The sequence below is a fragment of the Eutrigla gurnardus genome (genome assembly GCF_963514095.1).
Source record: "Eutrigla gurnardus genome assembly, chromosome: 11".
NCBI classification, from domain to species: domain Eukaryota; kingdom Metazoa; phylum Chordata; class Actinopteri; order Perciformes; family Triglidae; genus Eutrigla; species Eutrigla gurnardus.
Window position 1 is genome coordinate 21394019 of NC_139925.1, and position 14784 is coordinate 21408802.

At 42.3% G+C, this 14784-nt stretch overlaps 1 protein-coding gene across 2 annotated transcripts in view; it reads right to left on the bottom strand.

Moving 5' to 3' along the window:
* spred2b (sprouty related EVH1 domain containing 2b) overlaps window positions 1-12927 on the bottom strand; it is a 415094-nt gene extending 402167 nt beyond the window's left edge. For both annotated transcript variants that reach the window (XR_014597914.1, XM_084020735.1), the window contains exon 1: window positions 12327-12927. Coding sequence is in view for 1 of the 2 variants with exons in the window: in XM_084020735.1 (XP_083876861.1) it covers window positions 12327-12352 (26 nt within the window). In the remaining variant the exon portion in view is untranslated. The remainder of the gene's footprint in view (window positions 1-12326) is intronic.
* Between the last annotated feature and the right edge of the window lie 1857 nt (window positions 12928-14784).

Genomic DNA, 14784 nt, shown 5'->3' on the forward strand with positions numbered 1-14784 from the left:
TGATTCACACTAGAGCCAAAAATATTCCTCATTATTGTAAAAAAATGTAAGGAGTGTTAGTCGGAAAACAACAAACACTTTGAAGGCATCGCCTCTGGCTCTGGCTGGCACTTTTCCACCATATTGTTACATTACATTAATAATAACTTGATCGAAAAATGTACACGATCAGGTGCATTGATGATTAAAATGATCACAAGTTACAGCAGATGAGCAGCCGGTGAATTGATCGGACGCACGTCATGCAAACGGACATAATACAGCTACAGTTAAATCTGTACAGCAGCACCAAACAATGTGTGACAAAACCTCCCTCTGCGGTCCGCGGAGTCGTCAATGACTTTAACATGAGACGACACAATGGAGGCTGAATGGTAAAATACAAGACATTCACGAGCATCAGCGTGACAGCCACCACCCTCACAGGACACAATGAACACGGTCACAATCCACATGAATGATCCGACAATAACAGGATGTACCTCTGTGTACGCCATCGAAGCTGCACTCTGTGTGTGTGTGTGTGTGTGTGTGGGAGATGGATGAAGAGAGAAAGAGAAACATAGAAAGAGGGAGGGAGGAAGTGATGCAGAGTGGGAGTGAATGAGAGAGGTGTTGTTATATAATTAGCTTTCAGACAGTCCCGGGGATGCGCGTACACACACACACACACACACACACACACACACACACACACACACACACACACACACACACACACACACACAGGTGGCAAAACTGGTTCACCAGCTCCCGCCCACACACATTCATAAAACTGACTGAATTGACAAATCGACTGACTGGGTGACAGCAGACAAACAGCTTGAACAGAAAAGCACCTGCAGATTCACACACACACACACACACACACACACACATTTTCTGAATCTAATTCATCAAATTTTGCTTCTCACATATTATATATTGCTTTTGAGCTTTAAGGATACACAAGAAAAACCCACCGTATTTGAAGAACTACACAGGGATTAAAGACCATTACTGGAAGGCCGCATTGCTACTGACGGACTGGAGCTCCAGTGGTCCGGTTTGTAGTCTGGTAATAATAATAATGGAAATCCAAAATGTTCAAAAGATCTATTTACCGATATGTAGTCTGTCTGACTCTATAATCGCCTAATCAGACATAGAGACCATCGCAACAATGCAAATATCGAGTAGTCTGAAGCCGACATAAGATTTCCTCAGTCAATTAGTGCTTTTTTAGGCTTTTCATGCTGAATTACTTATTTCCAAGAAACTCGTGAGCACATCTGTGGTAAACACTAGTCTTAAAGTGGTGCTTTTGTGTGATTTAGTCAGTTGTACGGATCTACTTACATCAACTAATCAATTAGTCAACAAAATCATATGAGCGTGAAACAACTAAAAATGTCTTTGTTCCAGGACAGCCCTGTTTGGTTGATATTAGTGTTAGCTTTGTATGCTAACCACTTAGCCTTATCTATAATATTGTAGCCAGAAACCACCAGATGTATTCAATTCAATTTCATTTATAGTGTCATATCATAACAAAGGTTATCTCAGGACACTTCACATTTCAAAGTCCCAAAATCACCCAAGAGCAAGCGTTACAGTCCGAACATGGCGAGGAAAAACTGCCTTAACTGATTCAACTGTAGCAGAAATCTCGAGCTGACCAGTATTCCTGCAGGAAGTTGTACATTTTTCCTGCAGCCAGAGCAGCTCGGACACTGAAAACTGTGAAAAAAGCAACACTGCTGCTTTTCTATCAAAGCACCACAGCGGTTGACTCAAACACATGTACGACACCATTCACAAACAGGACCACACTTCCAGTCCAGCCAGAAATAACACTAAATTCTGTGCTATATAAGCACATGTGCATTTAAGACACACGATACCGGCTATCAGCTCTCTGAGATGAACTTGTCACATTTTGGGCCGTCTTGTGACCCATGTTTAGAGCTCCGTCTGCAGACAGACCCTGTAATCTGTGGTTGGAACACACAGACAGCCACAACCAGCAGCAACGCGCTACTTTAATACACTTGGGAGTGACCGCACATTCTGGCGCAAATACACACACACACACACACACACACACACACACACACACACACACACACACACACACACACACACACACACACACACACACACACACACACACACACACATTTGGGAACTGTGAATCTAATTCTGTCCACACGAATGCAACACGAGGTACAGATGCTGAAAAGGAGACTGTGACATCCACCTTGAGAAAAGGTGGTTCAATCACTATTTATAATAACCTATTTGTGTGGAATTTGTATGCACTCTTTCCCCCCCCCCCAACATGTTTTTGGTCCGGGTGATTTAAAATGATCACATGCTCAAACTGCGTTGTGTTTAAAGCCACAAATACATTTCAAAGTCTCTTTTAATTGGGATGATGCGTCGAAAGTTGAGTGATGACTTTTGGTTCAATGGATGACAAAACTCATGGTCTGGATCACATCACGGTTTTGAATCCAAATCAGATCATCAGAAAAAAGGGAAATATTTCTGGCCATATTGGCTGATACATTTAATTTTTGATGTTGTTTTGTTATAGCAGCTCATATATAAGGCTCTGCACTATTTGTTCCTACCACCGTCCCAGAAAATCAATTTAACTGCTCTGAAGTCATCACCATTTCATTTTGTTATAGTCTTCTAAAACACAGGATACAAATGATTACAAAATACAATATATATTGATTTAAAAACAACAACAAAAACACTGGCAGATTTCCATACATAGATCAACTACAGCCTCTTACAAAGTAAAAGGATAACATTTAGACAGACTTTTGTAAATTATTTTTCGAGGTGGTTGTAAATGAAAGGTCTATTAATAAAGTGACTGCTTCTTATAAGCCTGTATTTTGCTAGTTCGCAGACAACCACTTCCTGTGAGCTTTGATTTTATTGTGTCTTAATAAAGTTTTGTGTCTTTTATTTTGAAACCCTTCTGGCGTAACAGGAAGTAGATGTAAACTCGTCTGAGAGTCAGAAACTTGATGAGACGTGAAAAGTCGGATAATTGCCGGTGTTTACGGAAGGAAAACGCGTGTGTAAGACATTCCTCTGGAGTATAGCGGCTACTTGGTGGATGGTTAATCGCCGAGCTGGAACGGGAACATGGTATTATGTTTTAATTGTACTTCATAACCATGTCCAGTGAAATTGTATCTTAATTAACCTGCAAACGGGTAATTGAATGTATCGATGTTGCACCGGGATGCTAACGTTAGCGTAAAGGTTATGACTACATGAATGCTAGCTCAATAAGGCGTTGCCCGTTGGTGGTCAATATGTTGTAAATGTTTATATTTTGTCAAACAAACGCAAGACTTTGAACCAGGAGACCAGTGTTGGTTGCTGCACAGTGCTCCAAAGCTTCAAGCATCCCCGTTGCACGTATCAGTCAAGGCGTGTCCATATACGCCTGCTATGTGCATCGTGTCTTTTCAAAATAAACTTCCGTCTTCACAGGAACAACTGCTTAGTTACGTTCAGGCAAAGAACATGGTCATGAGTAGTCACAAGTGATTGCTGACCCCAGCGATTCACGTTACGACGGACAAATGACGACTTTTACTTTTAGTTCCGCATGGCTCACGAACAGCAGTCTCCTGGACAATACTCCTGTGTTTGTTTGACCCTTTCACCTCCCCGCCTCCCTCCTTGTGTGGACTATCTCGCTCGTCTCCTGTTGATTTACACATAATCCAGTCGGTGCGTGGTTCACATAGAAATACTAAATGAGCGTCAGCGTCAGACGCCAAGGAGCACTGACCAAGCTGCGTGACACGTTGGCAGTGAGAATGGGCTGGCTGTTCATGTCTATTTTAATTTTCATGTTTATTTCAGAGAAGTGGTCAATGCTGCTTTTTCATACCTAAATAAATGGTGACGCTGAGGAGCCCTGACAAAGTGTTGGTGACGTGTTGGGAATGAGAACATGTTGGCTCAAAGAAGAAGATTGATTGTCTTGTTCTTTAAATGAGGTCAATACGACAGAAACTTGAATATGAGGTCCGGTATGTTCCCTGCTTTGTTTGAAGCATTCATTCTATATACTTTCTATTTCTGTGCCTGGTCCACACCTCACAAACAAGTCTGTATCATAATGGAGGAAATGGGCTGTAGGTGGAGTACACACCTGCTGATTCCCTGCCAAGCCACATTAGTGCACCGTCAATGAACTCTCAAGTTGCATTTGTTGAATTAATTTGCCTGTAAGACGCGTTATGTTCAGTACTATCAAAAGGAGCTGGAACAAATAGCTTTTTAAATACAGTCCTTCTCTCAAAAGTATCATACTATTAGGAGCGCCACTTAGTGAACTGGACCCTGCAAATACCTGACGCGGTGCGTGTAACAGCATTGCAATAAAACAGTAAAGGGGGCTGGGGAGCAGGTTGGTTATCAGGTCTGGAATCCAGCTCATGTGTGACAGATAAAAGGGCCAGTGAGGGCAGCCCAGCCATGTGTGATAAGGGCGGCTATACTTCCTCCGATAACGAAAGACTGGCCGCACCTCTGCCCCATCAACAGAACCCCACACACACCACACACACCACACACACCACACACACCACACACACCACACACACACACACACACACACACACACACACACACACACACACACACACACACACACACACACACACACACACACACCAGCTTACAGGAAGTGGCTGAAAGGTACTTCGCTAACAGGATTATTTATTTCTTGGTTTGGACTTTTGATGCAGCGTTTCAATGCAAGGACACTACAAAGACGAACAGTTGATAATAACAGTTATCAGGTGTAAAATGTATACTGATTTTCTCTGTTTCAAGTCATAATTTAATTTTTCTTCCATTGTTTGAACTCCATCTGCATGTGTCCACATAGTCTCTTTTTCTGGCAGAAAGGCGCTTCAAGCGCTTTGTAAAATATTTCATTGACAACAGTATTTTGACAATATATGACCACTCTGTTACGATATACTAACAAGACCAATTTAAGGCTGTTGACCATCCATTGCCCTTGTTTTTCCGTGTCTGCAGTGGTTTGGGCAATTCATCATGTTTAATGGTGCAGAAATTGGGATAATGCGATACGTTTGACGTCTGTGTTGCAGCTCCAACATGTTGAGTCGTCCTTGAGGTCCCTGGTCTGCAGCCCCTCCGTTCTGAAAATAAGCTAATTGCTTCTAAACCTCTTACAAGCCAAACAAGACTTTCTGTAATGCTTCACATCCTCTTATGCTGCGCTAAGCTTAGGATCAAGTGTAAGTTATGAGGGGCTATATGTTTCCTGCGTCTGCGATCAACATCAGTCAAAACGTCCACCTCGGGGTGTTTGATCAGGTAGTCTACTTTACATAAACTGTCAGACATCAATGGTTTATCTTGTAATTGGACGGCCTGTGGTCCAGCTCCAGGGCAGCAAACCAACTGAAAATTATTTGCATAATGAACAGTGGAAGACTGTTCTCTTAGGGCTTCCCTAGTCTAAATATGCTGGTAAATTTACCGCTACACAGGAGAGGCTGCAACGTTTCTTGATGCTATTTGTGGTTCATTTTAAATAGCCTGTAGTCTGTCCCTGTTTTAGGATTGTTTTATGTTAACACAAAAACTCCCAGTTTCCAAGAAGCATCCGGCTGAAATAATGTCAAATGATTAAAGTAAAAATAGGAGTGCTTCTTGAAAGTGGGGCAACATGTTTTAGTGTACATGAGATTATGAAAATCTGAAGCTGTATTAGAGAATAAATGTGATCTAATGTAACAGAAAATCATTCCCACAGCAGTTTGTGGAACAGTCAAAAAATGGAATGCGGCACAACTTTGTCAACTTTCTGTCAGTTGGGACGGCATTACGCAACAAAACGTAAGTAAAGGCAACAAAACCACTTGGTTAGGCTTCGGAAAAACAGCACAGTGATGCTTTAAATAACTACATACTGCTAGGTTTGGGCAACAAATATAGATTGAAGAGATGCATGTTGTGAATTTGGGAAATTATTACACCTATCTTATTTCAATAAATTATGAGTTTTGGACTTTGCAACGCTCAGGAGTCATCAAAACATTTTGATCACAAGAGTCAAAAAAAATCCTACGCAGCCACCACTGGAATCTAATTCTACAAATGGTATATTATTATTAAAGCCTGATCTTTATCTGCATGCAGATAAAGATCAGGCTTTAAACACGATGAATAGACATGCAAACATGCCATGCATTTTAATGGCAGTGTTATAAATGAAGCTCTGAAGGATTTTGTACAGCCCTACGGTCAGCAAAGTCATCAGACACAGTGCACTCGATGTTCTTGAAAAAATGATCTCCAAACTAACTTGCAGTGATTAGCCAGCATTTTTGCAAAATACGTGAACCCTCTAAAAGAACTCAGACCGACCTTCAACGGACCGTACTCAGACCTCCTCGGGAGGGAGTCTGATGACTGCATTTCGCTTCAAGTCTGCGTTGCATTTAGGGGTGGGTGATATGGCAAAAATATCATATGATTTTGTTCAGGCAGGATCACAATCCAAGATCTTATCACGATTCCTTTTCATGTTGTTTATTTAAGACTATTTTGCAAGTTTCTGAACAGTACAACCAAACTAATTTCCTTATTTAAAAAATATAGCCCTACAAGGTAACAAAACTGATATAATAACAGATAATTTAGGCCAAAGTACCTTTTCAAGATTTTAATCAAATGTGCAAGTGTATGAAGTATGAACATTCAACAAGAATTTTGACATAGTTTAGACTTTTGTCTAACTCCCAAAATGAACATTGGTTTCAAAAGATTAACAACAACACTCAAGTAAAGTGGAGCAGAATATCTGCTGCAGCACCATCACAAGCATGTAGGCCGCCATTATTGTTGTTGTTGTGAGACGTCCCTGGTGAAGAAGTCAGGCTGGAGGGGCGGGGCGATGACATCATCGTATGCGTATTTGCCGTCTACGTGAACACGAAACGGAGGGGCGGCGTTTTTTTTTTGTTTTCAACCTGGGGCCTGGTTTCAAAAAAGTGCGTTTACAGGCACCAAAAACGCCGGATCCATGTAGACGGTCGGCCCAAACGTGCAAGACTTCTGCGTTAACACAACAAACGTTTCTGTGTGCACTGTAAAACGATCTCTCTGCAAAGGTAGCGCACGGAGACATTTGAGACATTTTAATTGTTCACACTCTAATATCATCTAACGCACATCTCCTAGTTGCAGTTCCCTTGTGAACACAACGTGCTCATCGTTTTGCCCTCTGCCATTGCATTTTGACCCTCTAGGCTCACCATTAGGGACGCCTTGTTTGATCAGCCGCCGATCATTATCGGGCCATTCAGTAAAAATGTGTGCTCTGAAGGTCGGCTGTAACGCTTTCAAGTTGCCAATCCATGTTGTGACAGCACAGTCCTGCTTGGCTAAGAGCTAACAACGTCCATGGAGGCTGCATTGAGTTACATGATGATGCGTTCAGGCTCTATTCAGTAACAAATAATAGACCAGAAATATAATCTGATGATCTGACAATGTGAACACAAGTAGACTGCATCTGTTTTCTGGTCCAGTTTAAGAGGACTGAGTTTGATTGGTTTAAAGAGCACTATATGTAAACACATAAGATGGGTAACATAAGAATAGCTATTGGCCTGACAGGTTCATCCCCATGTAGACTGATCAGATCGGCAGCACGTAACATACAGTGCGGTATATTAGTCTACAAGTACACACATTACATGCACGCAAACTGTAATACAAGTCATTCCTCTGGGCATCGCCATAACAAACCGGCTTGTAAACCTGAACCTGGTTCCTGAAGACGTTTCTGGGAGTTAATTCAGCAGAGAGCTGAGAAGAATCACAATCTTCAGTGGATTGTTGTGTACTTTGTGTGACAAGGGTAAGATACACACTCAGTGAAGTGAATGAAAACTCAAGCTATTATAATCTTGGTCATCCAGTCAGCTGATGAGCAGAGATTAGTAAAAAAAAAAAAAAAGAAGAAAAAAAAGAAACAGGCAAACAATCCAGATCCATTGTTTGGTTTCCAGATATAAACAGCTCAGGCCATTATATAAAGGCTCCCGATAGCAACCAGTGATGAGCTGCTCTGTAAAACACAGGAAACACTGTGAACAAGGATCTGTTCCACATGATTGTGTGTGTGTGTGTGTGTGTGTGTGTGGCGATGTGTAGAGTACAGAGAACGAGGGGACGTTCATTTGTGTAGATGCAATATATATATATCTATCTATATATTTACTTTGCATTATTGTACATGTTTTATGTATCAAATGTTATGTTCAATATCTGTGGATACAGATGTCCTTTTGCTTTTATGCAAAAAAAAGCATAAATTATAATTTTCCCCAACTGGCACTGAGTAACGTGACATTAGTTCTTCATGTTTCTCTCCTGCAACTTGATTGGATGCTGTCAGATTGGTTCACACAAAGCGGATCTGGGGAATTAAGTGTTGACTTTCTTGTAATGAACAACGTTAACGTTAGTCGATTCAGGAAATTAGGGAAACTAATTGATTTGAGGCACACTTTTTATGTTTTATGCTATTATTAATTTGCTGGGAGTATGGGAAGGTATCTTCAAATCAAAAAGCCCAAGTCCAGGATAAGTTACAAGTCACAAAGTCCGAGTGAAGTTGTCCAATCAAGTTTTGATTTTGTTGAGCTTAAATTCATCAACATTGAAAGTCATATGACCGGAGTCCACGCCCCTGCTTTCAAACAAGATGTGCAACTGTTTTATTTTTTATCGATAGATGCACGTCTATGATAGAAATGTGACCAAGAAAGGTGATGCTGGTATAGAAACAGCTTCTACGGCATCTCTAAAAGTTACCCTGCTAATTATGCATTACTTTTGTTTTAGGAAAAATCCACACTTGTCAGGTTTATTAATGTCTCGTTATCAAATGCTGCTAACATACAAAAATATGTGTGAGGAACAGAGCAGTCCTGCTGAGGGAAATTGCAGACCTGCTAACGCCTCGCTGCCGTGTTTGCCAGTTGATGAGGGCTTTTTGTTCAGTGATGGATTATATTTCGTCGCTACGTTGACCTTAGCTGAATGTCACCGGGCATCTCCTCTCCAATACTGACTGTGCACATGCTGACCCTGCAGCAGTAAATGCCAGATCGATACATCCTGCTCGTGTTGTGAGTCTACAGAGTGTGTGAGTGTGTGTGTGTGTGTGTAAGTAATCCTGTACTTCTATAAAAAGTAATAAACGTCTTCAGAAGGACGGGGCAACATCCTCTAAATTGAGGACACGATGGCTCAGGTTTTAGTTTAGTTCAGGACACGTCATCAACAAACAATATGTATGTGTATGTGCGTGGCTGTTATCACATCGCCTGCTGATAACAAAACTGACACATCAAATCTGATTGGTCCATTGAGCAGGTGAGGCTTTCAAATGCGCATTGGATCTCTATAGCAAGCATCATCAGAAAAAAAGTCCACACACGATTAACCCCCGGAGGTTGTGAAATATGTAACCTGTGACACAATCAGAGGAAAAGCCACATTGCTGCACCTTCTAACACGACACAAAGGGTATAAAGGTGTCTTTTATTTCCTGACCCTACCTTAATCTCATGACTGGCGTTTTATTTCTGATAAGAACGCCGCAACACACAAACTAGCAGATAACTGCACAATGATTAATCTCTTCCGGTAATAAGACAATAAATGCTTCTGTACAATGCAGCATAGTAGCACTTTAAGGTTACTATTGAATTTCACCGAAAATAGCAAACATCTGGAGAAGAATGTTGAAACGTACTGTACAACGTTAAAATGACTAATAATAAACCTACAGGGACCATTGTGTACCACTGCAACTGCAATTTGAAACAATTATATGTCAAATATTCTTCCACCATTCTGAAAATCCAGTAACAACACAGTTCAGTAAGCCTTAAAATCCTCTTCATCAAAGCAATCATTGGCTTTTAACTGTTAGCCGGTCCAGCTCAGTGACAGAATCTGTAAAATACATCAATACGCGGACTGGGGCCACAAATCCACAGCTGATGGAAGTTTTAGGTCAGCTCAGTGTGGATACAAGTCAGCCAATGGGACTCGAGAGGTGGACTGACATCAGTGTGGGTGGATGGATGATGGATATGTGGAAGATGGATGGATAGATGGATATGTAGATGGGTGGATGGAAGGCTGGGTGGTTATGTGGATGGATAGATGGGTGGATGTACTATATTAATCCCACACAGGGAAAGTATTGTGTTACAGTAGCTGGTTATAAAAAAACTGAAAATACACATTGAATCTACATATCAATACTAGACATATCTAGAGAATACACACTATAAAGAATATGTTACCTACACTAAAAATATACCAAATTACAACTACAGTATAAAATGTAAACACAGGATAGCATTCTATCTGCGTTTAACATAAAAAGAGTTCTGCATATTAGCAGCAACGCTAATTTCCATTAACTTCTACAGGGGATAATAGCATGTATTAAACTTTTATTTGCATTAGAGTAAAGAGGTCAGTTTAAATGTAAAAGCAAATGACTCGGCTAATAAATACAAATAGGAAATGGAGTATGCTATTTTGAAATTAAAACTACTATCAGGATTCAATGATGCATATTTTCCCATAACTTCCATTAAACAATTAATCTGGATCTTGATTTTCCTTGAAGTCTATGCAACTAAAATTAAGGTTCAGTGAAACGTAATTTCAAGAGTATCTACCTTCTGTATGGTAACATTTTTTATTTTAGCACAATACAACTTGTATATAATGTTGCTTGGTGGGTCTATGGGAAGATTTGTTCTCTCAATTATTTAAAAATATATTGTCAGGCGTACAAAGGCTTTTGTTTTGTTAACGGAAGTCAATGAACCGTCACGTCGTGGGCGTGGTCCAGTTTGCACAGCACGCCATGAGAAAAGAGCCAGACTACAAACTGCCCCCCATCTGTCCGTGGGACCGGGGACAGACGGGCAGACAGAGCCCGTTGAGGCCGGCCTCGTAGCGCCGAGTGCGGCCGTGAGAGGCATGAATGGGGCCGCGCTGAAGGTTAGAGGGCTTTTATGAATGAGCCGGCGTCACGCCACAGCAGCGCAAACATCCCTCCGGTGCCCTTTGCTCTCCGCCACAGATCTGCAAGGCAGGCATTCCTCCCGAGCACAGCCCCGCGCTGTCGATATAAGATAATGGAGTTTTAAAAAAGGGGCAAACTGGGAGCCAATAATTAAAAAGCGCCTGGCACGCTATCCCAATGAGTGCACATTTTCATTTTAGCCTTAGAGAAATAGATTTTGGCAACGGTTCGTCTGCATACCGAGGCCTGCAGTGGAAAACGCTATTATAATGTGCCTGTTCAAAGCGGTTTGTTATGACATGAAAGGGCCGTGAGCGCCGTGCCACATGCCCGCGTAGCGCAGATTAGGGGCTCCTTCTCTGGAGCTAATTTTAAGCTCGCAGCGCTTCCATACAGGAGGCCTGCGGGCGCCGTTAAACAACCCGGTGGGCCTGCACGTTACACGGCGGGAGCCTCCACGTTACACGGCGGCGCCCTCCACGCGAGGGGGGCTGCGTGTCCGACAGATCCGCGTAAAGACAAACGCGTCGTTTACAATCCCCATTTCTTTTTTTTTTTTATGAATGGAGCGCGGTAGCCTATGCAAATGAGGGCGATTGAGAAAGAGATGGCGGATGAGGCGTATCGGATATCTCATATCCTGTGAGACTTCCCCCTTCGGTTGGAAGCAAACACACAGATGTGGCCAAACAGCGAGGCGACACTGGCTCTGGAGACGCCGTCGGGGCTTTTCTCTCTCGGGTTTTTTTTTGCCCGGGCCGAGCTCACGCACCTCTTGTTCGTGCCACCGCCGCTTGTGTATTTATAAAAGGTGTAACTTCGGGGCGTGTTTGAGTTTCTAAGTTACGCTGCAACAGGGCCTGCTCTCTCGCTTCAGATCCTTTCAGAAAATGTTTCCGATCCACCCACGCTTATTCCCCTCCTCCTCCTCCTACTCCTCTTTCTCTCTCGCCTTCTCTGGACTAGTCTACACCAAGCTGGGGGCCCTAAACCCCCCTCTGCCTCTGCCCTACAGCAGTACTCCACACGGGCACCAAGCACCAAATCCCATCCATACAATAAAAGCGTAACGTACAGGAAAAAGCGGCGCTGAGAGAGTTTCAGGGCTGCGCATTCCTCCAAGTTGCGCTAATCATCTCCAACTTGGAGGCACAGAGAGCAAACAGACGTGTAGAGAAATCTCCCGAGCCACAGTACTTACTCGTTTGGGTGTGTTTCTTCTATCATTTTCTCGTTTCACCTCAGGTAACGTGCCGCGGCGGTTGCATACTTTTCGCTCGTCATTCTCTCGCCGCGGCTCCTCCGATTCTGTCTCCAATTCCGCATAAATCCCCCCTGCGCCTTTGTGCGAGTTGTCGGCTCTTTGGCTTTTGCCTTCGACTGGCTCTTCCCTCCGTCTCGTCCTCACTTTCCCCTCCCGAAGCCAGCCAGCTCCTTCTGGATCGCGAAAAGCCCCCTTTCCTATAACTTCCACAGCCCCATCGCCTCCAGTAGGCAGGCGATCACAGACAATTTAGTAGCCGAATCCAGCTCTTCTCTTCTCCTCGCTCCCTCTCCCCCCCACCACCACCCTCCCCAAACACACACACACACACACTCTCTCTCTCTCTCTCTCTCTCTCTCTCTTATACACACATGGACACACACTCCGTTTTTAAGTCCTAAGGCGCATGTTTTCACCGACGACTCCGGTTCCAGTTGTGCGTAAAAAAAGCGCGTCGTCGCTGTTGTTACCGAGGGGTGGCCCCGCTAGAGCCCCATCTCTCTCTACTCCATGTTGGATTGCAGGCAGCCGAGCAGCTCCAACGACGCCGGGGAGGGAGGAGGGAGAGGGGAGGAGGAGGAGGAGGAGGGGGCGCAGGGCGGAAGCGGTGACGTTGGTGTACATTTTGGTGGAGGGCCCACGATGGCTGCAAGCCGTAGGGGCCCTTGATAAATGCCCCCCCCCCCCCCCCCTTCTCCGGATCCTTGATCTCAAATCCGGACATGTCACCTTTGTTCTCAGTGGAAACCTTATAAATTCCTAGTGGGATGTTATATTTACATATATGTATATTCCATAGGTAATATGGCCACTCTATACGTATAATTACACATAGTAATAAAATGCTTGGACTCGTTTATTTGAACCATTTTACTAATAAAATAAGAGTAGAGGAAATGGACAAGTTTAGTCTTCAAACGTTTCTGATGAAACAAAGCAGATTAAAGGTATTTTCCGGTTAATCTCGTTAACGTTTCACCACCATATCAGCGAGTAATCCGTAGTTCTGTGTGTAATCTCATATCGCCTCTGTGAGGCGGATAGTCTGCCGATTGAGGGTTTAAACACCTATTGATCTCCTAACGTGTGGGGGAAGTTAAATAATTATCTCACTTTTGTTTTCGACTGAGTGCTGCCAGATTTGTGTTCCTGCTCTGAACAGTTGCCAACATTGTTTTCAGGGCGAAAATCCAAACACACGCCAGTTTAAAACCATGGTCGTGTAGCGCCCTCTGCTGGTGGTGCACACATCCTACATGTCTGGAGGAAAGGTCAGGACCAAAGGACTGCAGGGACACAATAATACTTTAACTCCTTTATTATATATATATACACACACACACACACACACACACACACACACACACACACACACACACACACACACACACACACACACACACACACACACACACACAGGGAATTTATTCAACCAATCCTTTTTAACAGTGGCTCAGGATATCTTCCTGCTTCTCAGTGGGAAAAATATCATGTGTCATTATTGAAGCATTACAGGAAGCTGAAAAATTAAGGAATGTTTGAGTGATGAATGGCTGGTTCTATGAATAGGAAGGGAAATTAATAAGTTACTTGTCTACTTATTTATGGTATGCGACTATGATTTTATATTTAGTATATATGTATGTTTTTATGTGTGTGTGTGTGTGTGTGTGTGTGTGTGTGTGTGTGTGTAGTGTTATATATATATATATATATATATATATATATATATATATATATTTACAGTAAAATTACCATTTACCGTGCCTTAACAATCAGTTATGACTGCATTACTGTGATTATAGCAGTATATTTCTGTAATATTATTGTAGCTGTAGTATTACAGCATGGTTATCATATTACAGTATAGTAATAATGTTGTCAGTCAACTTTCAAGCAGATGATAAAGCCCAAAAAAGTTTTACATGTCATGTTACATTTTTACATTAATGTAACATCATTTAAAAAATTGTGATAAGGAATGGGGAGTTAACTTGAAAAACAAATAGGAACCTAAAAGTGTAATAATGTCACAATACATAACAGTTTCCTGGACTAAGATGTTTACATTCACAAGCTCCGAAGTTTTGACATTTAAGTTTAAGTTTATATTGTGATTTCAGTCTGGGCTCTTTACTGCCACCGTGTGGTTTAAATGTGAATCGTCAGACTGTCGGTCTTAACAGCTGAAGAACCATTTATAGGACCTGTTTTCTCACAGAGCTGTGCCAACCTGGATTGTTTTAGATGTTAAGACTCAGATTAATGTGGTTGCACACCATCAGTTTATCAATGTATAGTAATCCCAGACATTTTATGTGCGTCCCCCTTCAGCTTTAACCTGAGAAAATCAGATTATTGTTTGTAAAACAAGAACTAAAGGTAAATATAAGAG